Source organism: Branchiostoma floridae, chromosome 4 (assembly GCF_000003815.2).
Source record: "Branchiostoma floridae strain S238N-H82 chromosome 4, Bfl_VNyyK, whole genome shotgun sequence".
NCBI lineage: Eukaryota > Metazoa > Chordata > Leptocardii > Amphioxiformes > Branchiostomatidae > Branchiostoma > Branchiostoma floridae.
The window spans coordinates 18,778,164-18,794,321 of record NC_049982.1 but is presented as its reverse complement, the minus strand read 5'-3'; the positions used below and the strand labels follow the sequence as shown (position 1 = coordinate 18,794,321).

Below are 16,158 nucleotides of genomic sequence, written 5' to 3'. Positions count from 1 at the left end.
AATGACATTGAAATTGAAATCAGAGTTAACACTGATTATTTTGTAACAAAATCTACCATTGTCTTTGCTGTTATAGATATCGATGAGTGTGCTTCTGATCCCTGCCAATATGGCGGTACCTGTACGGACGGAGTCAACGGTTATACCTGTGAATGCGTGGCAGGATATACAGGAGATGACTGTGAAACAGGTTAGTAGATTTCACAGGCAACATTTAAGACAGGCCGGATATTTTGATATGTTAGGTTACATCTATCATTGCGCACAAAGGCTGGGTATACAAGAGACAATTGCACGTGACGGACAGGCCTAATAAGATTTGAAGTGGCAAAATATTATATCATGGACAACAAATCATTCATTCCTTTATTCAAGAAAGTTTAACTATGCTTTCATAAAGAGACACTATTGTGGTAGACTGGTATCACTTACCAAGTTGACAGCTTCAATTATGACTTCTATTATAGTGGTGCCATTTTATTTTGCAACTTCAACACTACACATGTACTTTCACTACTTGCAAGTATCCAACCACACATGTACTTTTACAGTATATAACCGTGATTGTCTTTGCCTAACTCATTGAAAAATATATGTAAATAGAAACATCTTGTCATAGCATTGCCTGACACTCCGAAAGGAGATCATTATGTCTAGGTATGAAAACGTAAATGTTAAAAATGACATTGAAATTGAAATCAGAGTTAACACTGATTATTTTGTAACAAAATCTACCATTGTCTTTGCTGTTATAGATATCGATGAGTGTGCTTCTGATCCCTGCCAATATGGCGGTACCTGTACGGACGGAGTCAACGGTTATACCTGTGAATGCGTGGCAGGATATACAGGAGATGACTGTGAAACAGGTCAGGAGATTTCAAAGGCAACGTTTTAGACAAGCCGGATGTTTTGATAAGTTAGGTTACACCTATCATTGTGCCCAAAGGCTGGGTATACAAGAGGCAACTGCACGGCAAGTAGGCATAACACTGATACATATATATATATATATATATATATATAAATATATATATATATATATATGCCATAACAAGAAGAAGAATCCCTGGCATTGTTTGCCTAAATGCAGGCCTGCTTGCAATGCAACAAAGAATATAAAGGCCGCAGCAAGTAAATGTTTTATGGATGACATCCTATGCAGACTGCAAAAAAAATGAGTTAGGGAGAAAACGAGATGGGTACAAAAAGAGGGCTGAATTCTTAAAATAGACACCATAAACTATGTAATAAGAATTGAAGCGACAAAAAATTGTAGCATAGACAACAAATCATTCATTCCTGTATTCAAGAAAGTTCAACGATCGTGTAGTTAAAAAGACACTAGTGTGGTAGACTGGTATTATTTACCAAGTTGGCAACTTCACTTATGACTTCTATAGTAGTGCCACTTTTGCAACCACCCAACTACACATGTACTTTCACTACTTGCTACTATCCAACCACACAGGTACTTTTACAGTATATACCCGTGATTGTCTTTGCCGTAACTCATTGGAAAATATATGTGAATAGATAAACTTTCTCGAAACATTGCCTGACACTCCGAAAGGAGATCATTCTGTCTAGGTATGAAAACGTAAATATCAACAATGACATTGGAATCAAAATCAGAGTTAACATTGCTTATGTTGTAACAAAACCTTCCATTGTCTTTGCTGTTATAGATAATCGATGAGTGTGCTTCTGATCCCTGCCAATATGGCGGTACCTGTACGGACGGAGTCAACGGTTATACATGTGAATGCGTGGCAGGATATACAGGAGATGACTGTGCAACAGGTTAGTAGATTTCACAGGCAACATTTAAGACAGGCCGGATATTTTGATATGTTAGGTTACATCTATCATTGCGCACAAAGGCTGGGTATACAAGAGACAATTGCACGTGACGGACAGGCCTAATAAGATTTGAAGTGGCAAAATATTATATCATGGACAACAAATCATTCATTCCTTTATTCAAGAAAGTTTAACTATAGTGTAGTAAAAGAGACACTATTGTGGTAGACTGGTATCACTTACCAAGTTGACAGCTTCACTCATGACTTCTATTATAGTGGTGCCATTTTATTTTGCAACTTCAACACTACACATGTACTTTCACTACTTGCAAGTATCCAACCACACATGTACTTTTACAGTATATAGCCGTGATTGTCTTTGCCTAACTCATTGAAACATATATGTAAATAGAAACATCTTGTCATAGCATTGCCTGACACTCCGAAAGGAGATCATTATGTCTAGGTATGAAAACGTAAATGTTAAAAATGACATTGACATTGAAATCAGAGTTAACACTGATTATTTTGTAACAAAATCTACCATTGTCTTTGCTGTTATAGATACCGATGAGTGTGCTTCTGATCCCTGCCAATATGGCGGTACCTGTACGGACGGAGTCAACGGTTATACCTGTGAATGCGTGGCAGGATATACAGGAGATGATTGTGAAACAGGTCAGGAGATTTCAAAGGCAACGTTTTAGACAAGCCGGATGTTTTGATATGTTAGGTTACACCTATCATTGCGCACAAAGGCTGGGTATACAAGAGACAATTGCACGTGACGTATGACGGACAGGCCTAATAAGAATTGAAGTGGCAAATATTATATCATAGACAACAAATCATTCATTCCTTTATTCAAGAAAGTTTAACTATAGTGTAGTAAAAGAGACACTATTGTGGTAGACTGGTATCACTTACCAAGTTGACAGCTTCACTCATGACTTCTATTATAGTGGTGCCATTTTATTTTGCAACTTCAACACTACACATGTACTTTCACTACTTGCAAGTATCCAACCACACATGTACTTTTACAGTATATAGCCGTGATTGTCTTTGCCTAACTCATTGAAAAATATATGTAAATAGAAACATCTTGTCATAGCATTGCCTGACACTCCGAAAGGAGATCATTATGTCTAGGTATGAAAACGTAAATATCAACAATGACATTGGAATCAAAATCAGAGTTAACATTGCTTATGTTGTAACAAAACCTTCCATTGTCTTTGCTGTTATAGATATCGATGAGTGTGCTTCTGATCCCTGCCAATATGGCGGTACCTGTACGGACGGAGTCAACGGTTATACCTGTGAATGCGTGGCAGGATATACAGGAGATGACTGTGAAACAGGTCAGGAGATTTCAAAGGCAACGTTTTAGACAGGCCGGATGTTTTGATATGTTAGGTTACACCTATCATTGTGCACAAAGGCTGGGTATACAAGAGGCAATTGCACGGCATGTAGGTATAACACTGATATATATATATATATATATATATATATATATATATATATATATATATATGCCATAACAAGAATAATAATACCTGGCATTGTTTACCTACATGTAGGCCTACTTACAATGCAACAAAGAATATTAAGGCCACAGCAAGTAAATGTTTTATGGATTACATCCTTTGCAGACTGAAAAAAAATGAGTTAGGAAAAAAAGGGGGTGGGTACAAAAAGGGGGCTGAATTCTTAAAATAGAGACCATAAACAATGTAAGAAGAATTGCAGCGACAAAAAATTGCATCATAGACAACAAATCATTCAAACCTGCCAAATAAACAAGGATTATCGAATGTTTTCTTTGTTTATTGTACATGATTATGTTGATTATATGTAATTTTTAAATTTTACATTTTACAATTCAATACAAATGTGCAGGAAATTATACCTCCAGTTTTTAACTTCCAATGCAGTACCGTATTTCGCCGCTGAAGGCCCATTACTGAACTTGACCTTCATTTACCCAATATAGCCACCAAAAATCATGCAAAAACCCTCTACAGCTTTTAGAGTTATGTTGTCCATAAACACATACACACATACACATAAACTGTGCCTGCGCCAACTTTGACCTCCTATAGCTCCCAAACGGCTTGTGCTAGAACAACCAAACTTGGTGAGTTTTCCTAAGATATTGTTGGCAACAATTTAAAAAAAATTGGGTAACTTTATGATTTTTTCCTGTTGCCTTGGCAACGGGTTTTCTGAAAGGCAAATTTTACAAAAATCACTAATGTTGGTTTAAACAATGGGATTTTAAGATTTTCTTGCTAAACTTAACTTCTTTTCATATATCTTTAATATCTAACACATCTTAGTTGAACATCTATAATTAGATATTCATAAAGTATGCTAATGAGATGACGTAATCGGTCAGAATCCAAGATGGCCGACAATATCATGAAAAGTATAACAAGCTTATTTTCTCTCCGATTTCGTCACTACTTGGTAATTTCTTACAGAAAACTTTTGTTTGAACGTTTTTAATCCATTTTCATGGGGTTTTAGCGTTAAATGTTTAAAAAATGTATCTTGAAAAATTTAAGGTTGATAATCCAAGATGGCGGATAGGTAAACTACAGATGACGTCATTCTATGACGTGTCGGCTTTTGACAACAGAAGTCTCATAACACTTAAGTATTAATAAGAAAGCTTTATTGGTAACTTTTTGAGTGAGATATTATGGGAATAGCCAAAAATATCAATTAATGACGTCATAATCACGTCATATTACGTCATAATGATATATAAAATGTAGGAATCATAAAACTCGATCGATGAGCACAACCCCCCCCCCTGGAAATTTGGTGATCGTACAGTAAGCCGTTTGGAAAATACGAAGGGGGGGGTCGAATGAGCCAGCGAATGAGCCCCCCCCCCCCCGGGCCAGGGAAGGCCCAAAAAGCCCAGTCTGGATAGGGTTAAGGCTATCTACGTTCCAAAATCATGACGATCCGTTAACACTTTAAATTTTCTTATTTCTTGTGCAAATGAGGTTGCCATTTGCGTAATTGATATCTATTGACATTTCTCTCTTTCTCAGCTACATATCTGACAATTTCTAAAGTCCTATCATGGAAGCAGTGGATTTTTAATATTTCTTAATTAATTGTGCAAATTAGCTGTTTTGCATGATTGGTATTTCATTACGTAATGCATCAATTACTAGTAGGCTATCCACATACCAAAAATCATGACGATCCGTCTACACGTTCTCGAGTTATCAAAGTTTGAAAGTTCGTTGTCCAAAGTTTGAAAGGAAATCAGCGCCCGCAGTTCCAAAAAAAGCCGCTAAGGGTTCTGAACTTACTGCACTTGCTCTCTGTTCCAAGGGCTATCTACTACTGAAAAATCACAGCATGTTCAGAACACGAGATATAAAAAAAATGAAGTTCCGAGTACCTTAGCAAGCCGCTAGGGGGCCCATTATCGAACTTAAACTTCGTTTTCCCGACCCCTACCCACCCATCTACCAAATATCATCAGGATCCAACCAAGGGGTTTCGAGTTATGCTGTTCACACACAGACACACAGAGACACAGGCACACAGACAAACACACCAAACATAACCTTCTGCCATTCTGGCGAAGGTAAAAAGTGATTGTATTTATTGAAGGATATCTTTGTTGCCATATATATAATTGGTCTGTGACCGGAGGGTAACCTTTTGTTAAGATAAAAACTTTGTTACCACCATAAACCAAGCTGCTAAGCTGGGTCTTTTGTTTGGGTCTTGTATTTTTAGATTTTCTTTAGTAGACACGGGTGGCTCTTTTGTGAGAAGGTGTCAGACAGACAGAATTTTCAGTGTACTTGGCAGGGATGTGTGAATTGCCCTCTCCCCAGCCCATTGACCCAGTTTTACCATTTTGTTTCCATGTTCGAACATGTGATCACATGTGATCACAAATGATGAATCTATGTTGGAACAGTTTAGAAACTAACAGAAATAATGTATTTGATGTTAGAAATATGTTTCTAACATGTATGAACGTTAACACTATAGAAAATATTAAGAACATTACACAGATGTTATAAATAGTTCCTAACAGTTACTTATCATAGTTAAAATGTTATAAAGATTTCCAAAATGTTGGAACAAAAGGCAAGAAATACCCTCTTGGTAATGTGGAATCGCCTCTACTTTGTTGCAATCTGCATAATGTAACATTGCGGATGATAGCAATGCCAATATGTTTTTGCAGATACAAATGAATGTGAGGGTGTGACCTGTGACAACGGTGGAACCTGTGTCGATGGCATCAACGAATACTCCTGCGACTGTGCTGATGGCTTTTTTGGAGATCATTGTGAAACGGGCAAGTATTACCAATACGGCCTTACATGTACTGAATCTTAACTGTGTTTTAAAGGTTTGAAATTCTATTATCTCCCGAAGTAGGGCTTTGCATTTGTAAAAAGAATTTGTAGAAATTAATCATGCAAATCATAGCCTCATTTACATATTCCATGAGAAAATGTTACAACAGCCTTCTTTGCTAACATGAGACTTTAATACTTTTGAACAACTTGTTTTTGTCTGGGTCTGTGTCTATACAAATCAAGAATCTATGATGGATTTGAAATATGGCATGTCGGTCTTCAAGAGGGTGACAAACACCTCAGCCACATTGGAATCAACATACGTACTTTCTACATGGAGTTTTGTTTCCTGTTTAACTTTAATACGAAACCCATGGTAAATACCATTACAACGTACGACAACGAAGCAGAACACTTCGGTTTGCGACCATTGTACATGTAGTTGTATATTTAGTGTTTGATAGATGTTCGATCCTGCTATTCGAAAAATTAAAGTTTTCCATAATTATTCTCTTTAGGAGGTAACGGTTTTCCGGTACCAGAAGGTTCTATAAGATGCTTGAATGGAATTATCAGAAGTTTTTACAATTGAATAGTTGAAAGTTTAATGTTGAATATTATCGAAGGCGTGTTATACATAACTATCTTGGATGTTTATCACATTCATATCAGTGAATCTATATCAGATCATATGATACAATTTCTGAATATTCCCCTAGGAAGGAAATATTATGTGTTGCACATGTAGCACTTTGGCACAGAAATCGTTGCCATGATCTGTTGATCATCAGAATGAAATTGTTGCAGTCGCGGCTAAACCACATTTTTCATTGATTTGGGACAGATGAGGACAGCGCACTCAAGTTAGAAACTTGTTTCAACAGTGCCACATACAAAGTAGTGACAGAAGGTAGTCTTTTAATTCCCCGGCCAAATTCAGGTACCCATATTTACACCTTGGTGAAGTGAGGAAAGTCGTGTGAAGTGCCTTTGCCAAGGGCACAACGTCACGGCGAGTATCAAATTCAGGACCTCTAATTTCCGAGCCCAACATTTTGCCAGTTCGCTACACACGACGCTACATTTCTAATCAAAACTAGAGTTCGACAAAACACATACCTTCGCCAAATAATCAATGCCTATTATGGAGAATGCAGAGACTTTAAGATCTCATTCATTTATTACCAGAGTAGAGTACCTACTAGAATTAAACGGCTGCATGAAAGTGCGTATATAGCGGTTGAAATTTTCTTTTATCCATCCCAACTGACTTCCAGCGTCAAAGTGATTAAAGCTTATTATCATATAGCCAGGCGCCGCGGACCAATCAGAAGGCCCCGTTCCACGTTGCTTATGACGCAGTAACATATAGATTCCGGCCAGGCCGGTGTGTTCGCTCCTTCTGATTGTTAAGAATGAATCGACACCGGTACCTTTGTCGATTTGCATCGACACCGGCACCAGTGTCGATGCAAATCGACAACGGTGCCGGTGTCGATTCATTCTGGACAATCAGATGGAGCAATACAAACAAGAAAATAAGGTGTATGCAGGCATTAGCAAATCAAAAGGAGCGAAACATATGCCAGAGCAGAGGGAATAAGTACAGACTGCAAGAGGGGATGGCCTCTGTTAACATTGGTAATGAGTTTTGTTGTTCTAAAAAACCAAAGACTGCAATGTTTCGAATATTTTCTGTGGAAATTGTGGTTACGAAATGCAATCTGTAATCTCCTTACAAATATATGTACCAAAGAACAAATGTGAATTTTCAGAAATTCGACAACGGAATTCACACGTATAGTACCAAGGGATCTATGCGTCATACAGGAGTTTGCAAGTTTGGGTAGGCTAGAGTCCATTCCGAGATACCACGAGGGTTTTTAGACAATAATTGTAATAAGTTGGAATTATTTTGAATAAAAGAATATCTAAGCCTCAACAGTTATAAAAAAATCAATATGGAATTTTGAATCTATTTGAATTCATTTGAATGCTTTGGAAACATTTTGAAAGAGATTGCGCAAAAATCTCTTTATTTACAATAATTTTCAAACATCTGCAGGATTCTTTCACTTTTAGAAATATTTACAAAAAATGGTAAACCTTGCCAAATGGTAGATTTAGTTTATTGCCCCATAAAAGTTAGCCCCTTTGTCTGCCTGGTATATTTTTAGATTTCACTGATGGGCACTGGAGGGTCCTTTGTGGTAGGCCATTGACATGACATCTAACCATACTTCGCGAGGATGTGTGAATTGCTTTCTTCCTAGCCCACTGGCCCAATATTGCAAAAAAATGGTAGAAAATGGTAAATAATGGTAAACGCTGTTTCCATTATTTACAAACTGTTAGAAGTATCCTGTTCCATATCGTGATTATTTCAAAGGTTTTACACACCGGGGAAAATATTTAGAAAGTTTAGATAGCGTTCGAAATATTTCCTAAGTATGAAATCTCCTAGACATATAAAAAAACAATTGAAAAGATTTGTAAATGATGGCAATGGCAACCCTCGCGGTGACTCGGAATCGACTCTATATGATAATAACGTTAATGACCCGCCTGTTCCTCGGTGTACATGATGTCATAACGCCTGGTCCTTTGCTATAACCACCTCATAAAACATTCGGTCGGCAAACGACCAGGCGTTATAACACCATATACACCTCGGGGCGGGTCATTAACCCTTAGGCCACAGCAAGTAAATTTTATGGATGACATCCGCGCGCGCATTAATTTTCGCCTGATTTCAGAAAAAAAACAATAATTTTTTTCTTCTGCAGGAATCGTCAACATTGATAATAAAGTACCAAAATGAGCAAATATATTGTGTTGTAGCCTAATAATTGTACTTGTAGAAGTGACACTTGCGAGGTACCCAGGGCTGTAGTTGTAGAAATGAAACTTATTGGATAGTTGTAAAAGTGACACCAATATGGAAGCCATGAGTGTGGTTAGCAACTTTGATGGTGATGCCAGTCTACCACACTAGTGTCACTTTTACCATACCAGTACATGTCTTAAATACAGGAATGAATGCCGTGTTGGCTCTGATACCATGTTTTGTCCTTTTAATTCTTTTTACAACAGTCATCACAACTTTATGTGCCTATCTTTTAGAATTTAGCAATCTTGTTTTTTTTTTACCCATCTTGTTTTTTTTTTGCCCTATCACACTATTTTTGCAGTCTGCAGAGGATGTCATCCATAAAATTTACTTGCTGTGGCCTTAGGCCACCGAATCACCATGCTATCCCATGGCAAATTATTTGGCCAAATTCTTCTCTTATATCATCTAGCTGACATGTCTGCTTAGAGACAAAAAATCATGACCTGTTCTGGCCCGGCAAACAAATATACATTATGACAGGAAAAATAGCATAAATTTCTCTGGCAGACCTGTACATCATCAACTGCACACATATGGCATGCAGGTGGCAGCCAATCAGTGCTCTGAGTGTCCTAGAAATGAGGTTGATTTCTAGCTTTCAATGGAATATCAAATTTTCTTCATTTATCATGAAAATGAAGCCCAGATTTTCATACCATACATTTCAGGATTTTAATCATCACCTAAGGTATATACATACTAAAAATGATGCAGATCCACCAACATCTGCTTGATTTATTCTCTTCCGAAGATAAAAACAAAATCACCCAGTGCAGTTCAGAACAAGCCGCCAGGGGGCCCAAACTTACACAACTTACTCCCTGCCCAAAGACGTATCCGCTACTCAAAAATCATGAACCTGGCACTTGAGGATAATTTTTCCTCCAACTTTGAACCCCCGCTGCAGTACCGTAACTCCCCGCTAGGAGACCCATTATCAAACTTGATCTTCATTTTCTCAACCCCCACATGACTACCAAAAATCATGCAAAACAATCTACACCGTCTCGAGTTATCTTGTACGCAAACAAACACGCAAACACACTCGCCCCGCTGCTGCGCGGACGAAAAGCGCCAGGACGCCCATTAGCGAACTCGACCTCCATTTTTCTAACCCCCACATAACTACCACAAATCAATCAAAACGATCCACAAACTCACGAGTTATCTTGTACGCAAACACACACAAAAACACACTCGCCCCGCTGCAGCGCCGACGACAACCTCCAGGTGAACCGTTTTCACACAGGACCTTCCTTCCTGCAACCGCTACTCAAATACCAAATATCATGAATTTCCATCCAAAACTACTTATATGCTGCTAACCTACATAAAGAGACACAACACCATGTCTCTACCCAAAACATTACCTTGCCATTCTGACGAAGGTAAAAAGAATCGGCCTCGACGTGCTATACACGTTTGGCGAGCAGTATAATCTGGCGAATACACGAAGAACGCAATAATAACTACCTCTATCCATTTCACACTCTTTCTTTATTCTGCTCGTGGTAATCATGCATAGGGTGTCATGTTGTTGCTGGTAGGTTGAAACGATCATTGGGATGCTGACACGTTCAAGTCATGGAAATGGATACAGAATTAGAACTTAATTCACAACTGACCAATTTCATCCAACTATACAGCGGCCTGCCAAGCTAGGACTGACCCACCAGAAGTCGAAAGGGGGAATGTCTACTGTAATGATTCGGGTCCGCTGTACCCAATCGGCACTTTCTGTGTCCACGGGTGCAATAACACGGGTGGCTATTTCCGTTCCTCTGGGGACAAGAGCAGGACATGCCAATCAGGAGGAACATGGGATGGAGAGGATCTAGTGTGCCAAAGTAAGTGACACTTATAAACCGTTACCTATGACACGCCATTGAGTTTGCATGGTCCCAATTCATTTTCTTCAAGTTACCACTAGTCTTGTTTAAATATGAAATTTATCTCTATATACATAACGTTATGTCTGTTTGTAACCTACAGGGTAACCTCTGGACTGCGACTGTGTTGTTGTGAATTTGTGTTGCCCTTGAGTTTATAATGAGAATATAATGCAAAACCAAATCTTGACAGCACAACAACGTGTACAAAATCCCTTTTATGTCAATGAAATTCGTTAAGCGCTCTGTCAGATCCCTCGGTCGCAGCGACGCCACCAGCTTACCGCAGCCGTCAGTGAGATACCCCTTCACTAGCTTACCGAACGTCTAAAGTACGTTGCAGCCAAGTCCGACGTTTTAAGGGCAAATCCTTCAATTGCACATCTTCAGAAGAGTATCTAGTACTTATCAAAAGATTTAGGAAATACCACCTGTTGATTTTTATTGTACAAGTTACTTCATGCCTGCAAAACTGCACCAGTCTTGACGATGTACCTCTTCTTCAGAAAGCTTAAAGCAGGATCATGATAAAAGAAAAGCTGAGTAAAATGTGACTCAAATATAGTGTTGTACTTCACATAGTTGCTTCACAATATAATACATTGGTATTCACGCTTGTTTTCTATGACCCCTTCTTTCAGCGTTGGCGGACGATTCAACTTGTAAGTATAGTCATTTTCCTAGATTATCTAAAGCAAAGCCTAAATATTAATTGTGAATCAGCGTATTTTGTCCTTGTCAATTAAGTGTCAAGAAGAAACACACGATGTAAAAGATTTGGGCCTACGCCAGGAAAACGAAACAAGAATTTGTCTCAGCTGCCTGCCGTAATCTCTTATGTTTCATTCTTCCCATTTATATTCTTGCCTTTACTTTCCTGGGAGGGTATCATACCTCGACACATATCAAGATATCTGTCCATTGAGGAACAATTTGAAAGAAATGCGTTGGGAAATCATCGAACGTCTCGACTCACGTTTGGTACAAAAGGAAAATACGGATAGGGCTAGATAATTTCACAAGAAGTGCAATTTATTGATATTGGACTACATAACATTGTATATGCATATCCGCTCATCTTCATTCAATATTGTCTTTTTCCTTTAATCTGATATATTTTACGCTTCTTTTGATTCCGAACACATCGTACCTGCTGTTTTATTCAACAACTGATTCATTTCAACTGTACAGTGGCCTGCTCTGCCCGGACTGACCCACCAGAAGGCGAGAGGGGGACCATGCATTGTACTGAGTCAGGTCCGCCGTACCCAATCGGCACTACATGCATCTACTCGTGCGATGAGACGGCAAGTTTCTTTCTCAAGTCCGGGGACGAGACTAGGACATGCCAAGAAGGTGGGACGTGGGATGGAGAGGTTCAAGTGTGCGCTCGTAAGTACGAATATAACACATCATTTTAGCAGAAGGATTTTCGTCCTCTCGTTTTTATTCGAATCTTTGTAAACGTCTTATTCTCTGTTTACATCTATCTATATTTTCTTCATTTCAGTCTAAATAGTATTCTACGATGAAACATAGCTTTAAGCGCGTACACTGGGCTCGAATTTGTTTGATATATAGGAAATCATGCTTTGTACACTTAAAAGTGTGAACGTGACCTACCCTTTGGATAGTATGAGTACCCGCCTACTGGCGGGTTATATTTTGATTGGCTGAACAGGAAAATGAATACAGAGATGTATTGCATATATTTGCTATCCTATCAAAATATTACATTGTATCTCACAGAGCATTGTTGCTATTCTACCAATATGATACACACATGGTATTCACGCTTGTTTTCTATGACCCCTTCTTTCAGTGTGGCCGGACGATTCATCAGGTAAGCTTGTTAATTTCCACGATTATCTAAAGCAAATCCATTTCTTATAAAAATACAATCTCAACAACAGTTCTACAACTTCATTCATTCGCTACATGATTATAACCATTACGTCTGGCGCATTATGTTTCTCGTCTTCATTTACATAAATTAAATCAATTGATCATTTTCTCCACCCAAATAACAGTTGTTTGTCCAAATGTTAAATCATGACAGTCTTATCTTGAAAAATTGCTATGCAAGTATTTACTCTCTTAGTATGCAAATTTTGCAGAGTTCCTAATCTATATTCAATAATGTTCACCTTCACGTATCTTTCAAATGCCGCCAGTATGAAATTCTTGCCTGTCATCTACCACTATGGAATTATAGTATTATTTTATCATGAATTATGCAAATCATGTCTTCAAGTCTGAAGCTAAACTGATCTGTTTCATCTAACTGAACAGTGGCCTGCTCTGCCAGGACCGACCCACCAGAGGGCGAAAGAGGGAGCATTTTCTGTACTAATTCAGGTCCGCCGTACGCGGTCGGCACACTCTGCATCCACCAGTGCGATAACGAGCAAGGTTTTTTCACCGAGTCTGGGGACACTCAGAGGACATGCCTAGTTGGAGGAACATGGGGTGGAGACGATCTAGTGTGCGGTGGTAAGTGTTAAAAACTCAGATGTCACTTCATTGTAGTCTTCCCTTTATTTCCTTGTAGTAACGTCGACCGATCTCCATGGCGACGGAGTTACGGTTTATATGTACACTAAACGCACATCTCATTTGCCACTGTATTTCGTGCAATTATCCGAATTGTGCCACAATGCGAAGTTATCCAGTTGGAAAGCACCAGTTTGAGATTTTGGAATTCCGTGCAATGAACAAAAGTGTGCGGAAACCTTTTTTTGCAATTATCTGGCTTGCACCGTATTGATATACATTTTTTTGGTGGTGCTTTGCTTTAGCAGTCGCTTCTCTTCTTTGCCCTAACTGTATTCATAACAATTATCTAATACAACGAATTTTTGTAGGGCATTACTGTCAAGCAAAAGCGGTCGTTTGTGTCTGACGAGTCACTATTACAAATGTTTTCGAGAGACATGCAAATACAAATGTGCCTAATTGAGTATGCAAATACGTCTAACATATGCACAGATTACTAGTATCAGATGAACATCTATATACCTATAATGAAGATATTGCAAAAAATGGAGATGTCTTAATTTCCCAAACTGGAATAAAATATTATTTTCACAAGAAGTGAAGTGCAAGTTACTCATATTGGACTGCATCACATTGTCTCCGCTCGTCTTCATCTTTTCCTCCTTTAATTTGACATCTCATTTCTTTCAATTTGGAGCACATCTTACACACCGTTTTATGTAGCAACTGATTCATTTCATCCAACTGTACAGAGGCCTGCTCTGCCCGGACTGACCCACCGGAAGGCGGGGGGAACATGTACTGTACTAATTCAGGTCCGCCCTACCCGGTTGGTACGGTTTGCACCCACCAGTGCGATAACGGGGGAGGGTTTTTCCTCAACTCTGGGGACGAGAGCAGGACATGCCAAGTAGGAGGAACATGGGGTGGAGTGGATCTAGTGTGCGCTGGTAAGTGTTAAAAAGGACTGGTTTGTGCGGTCTTTTTAAAAGTTGTCAATAGTAACAATATTCTGCTTGTGTTATTCATGATTTGTCATGGGAAGATTCCAGGCAAGCTCGACGGAGTGTGCGGCATGCATCTAAATGAATTTGTTCATCAGTGTTACTTTTTGCTATGTTGACATGCCCTACAACGTGACATATACATACCTTCAATGCATCTGCAGATAGAGAATCATGACACACTATTTTAGTCAGCAACTGATCAATTTTATCGAATCTTTACAGATGACTGCCCTGCCAGGACTGACCCACCAATAGACCAAAGAGACACCGTCGTGCATTGTGATAATGCAGGTCCGCCGTACCCAATTGGTACAGTCTGCACCCACTCCTGCAATGGCGACCTTGGTTTTGTCTCCATCTCTGGGGATGGGAGCAGGACATGCCAACTAGGAGGGACATGGGACGGCGCGGATCTAGTGTGCGGAACCTGAGTAGTAAGTGTTTACATTTAGTAGTATTACTGTAAATGCCGTGATACATGCACTACCTTTCTTTTACTTTTCGGAGTTCTGAATAATAGTTAAGTCCATAAACCAGAAAAGCACTCAGTCATTTTTGTAATTTTACAGGACCGTGATTTGGCGGTACACACAGGTAAACACTGCCTTGCTTTCATCGCTTCAATGAATAAGATATCCTTAAGTTTTTTAAAATCATTTTTCCTGTTTTCATTCAAGCTTTATATCTTCAGCACTAAGCAATAATGTCATAAAAATGTAGTGTGTGTAAGTCCTTGATCAAGTGACAATACTTATTAGATGAGCTGATATGTTGTGCTTCAGATTAAAGGCTATCTTTAATGACTGTCCTCTAAACTGAACTGCCATTATATCTTTCAGCATGATGAGTAATTCCACCAGTCATCATGGCCATGCTGATGTGCAGAACCATAAGTGGCAGCGAGACCAGGCTGCAGCATAGTTACATGTATAAGCCAGTGCTTTTCTGATTACAGCCAGTCTTTAAAGAGATAATAATGCAATTTTCGTTTCCTGCTCAAACAGCATTAAGGAATAGTGACTTGCTTCATAGTTAATATATGATTTGAACGATAAAATGGCCTTAATATGTTCATTTTAGATATCATGGTATAGCATAGTATATGGTTTAAGAATTGAATTACTGAGTAGGTCATACATATAGTACATATAGTTCATATTCCTTCTACATTTCACGGTAAGTCAATGCTTTTCAGATTATGTAATTTTCACTTCCTGCTTTAAACGGGATATTAAGGAATAGTGACATGCTTCATAGTTTATATAATTAGACGATTTGAATGATAAGAATGGCCTAGATATATTCATCTTGTATTTTAGATATCATGGTATGGCATAGCATATGGTTGGAGACTGTTTAGGTCATATCATAACGTAATATATAGTTCATACATAGTAATATATAGTTCTACATTTCATTTCAAGTCGAGCATCCGTGAGCAACCCTAGATGTAACCATTCTGCATAACTCACAAGTAATCCAAGTTTCTGTATGGTAATCTTTAGTCAAAATAAATTCCATCTGTGCATAGTGCCTAACGTTAACTGTATGTTAAAGCAAGGTGGGAGTGACTACGATATCCATGGATGTCGCATTTCTAGGTAAATTTGTAGGAATGCTTGCATTTGCATTTGCTAATAAATCATTTAGATGGTCACAACTCAATGCCTCTGAAAGAATTTATTGGGTTCATTATTCAAGCAGGGTTCACATATT

At 38.6% G+C, this 16,158-nt stretch overlaps 1 protein-coding gene across 5 annotated transcripts in view; it reads left to right on the top strand.

The window, feature by feature from the left end:
• The window catches only part of LOC118414025 (fibropellin-1-like), a 46,259-nt gene extending 30,157 nt beyond the window's left edge, over positions 1–16,102 (top strand). For 3 of the 5 annotated variants that reach the window (XM_035817753.1, XM_035817755.1, XM_035817752.1), the window contains 14 exons: positions 77–190; positions 756–869; positions 2,370–2,483; positions 3,056–3,169; positions 6,040–6,153; positions 10,697–10,897; positions 11,581–11,601; positions 12,131–12,331; positions 12,762–12,782; positions 13,232–13,432; positions 14,188–14,385; positions 14,665–14,876; positions 15,012–15,036; positions 15,282–16,102. In XM_035817753.1, coding sequence (XP_035673646.1) covers positions 77–190; positions 756–869; positions 2,370–2,483; positions 3,056–3,169; positions 6,040–6,153; positions 10,697–10,897; positions 11,581–11,601; positions 12,131–12,331; positions 12,762–12,782; positions 13,232–13,432; positions 14,188–14,385; positions 14,665–14,873 — 1,622 coding nt within the window. In that variant the 3' untranslated portion in view covers positions 14,874–14,876; positions 15,012–15,036; positions 15,282–16,102. The remainder of the gene's footprint in view (positions 1–76; positions 191–755; positions 870–2,369; positions 2,484–3,055; positions 3,170–6,039; positions 6,154–10,696; positions 10,898–11,580; positions 11,602–12,130; positions 12,332–12,761; positions 12,783–13,231; positions 13,433–14,187; positions 14,386–14,664; positions 14,877–15,011; positions 15,037–15,281) is intronic. The other 2 variants (XM_035817756.1, XM_035817757.1) reach the window with 2 other exon arrangements.
• The last annotated feature ends 56 nt before the right edge of the window (positions 16,103–16,158 follow it).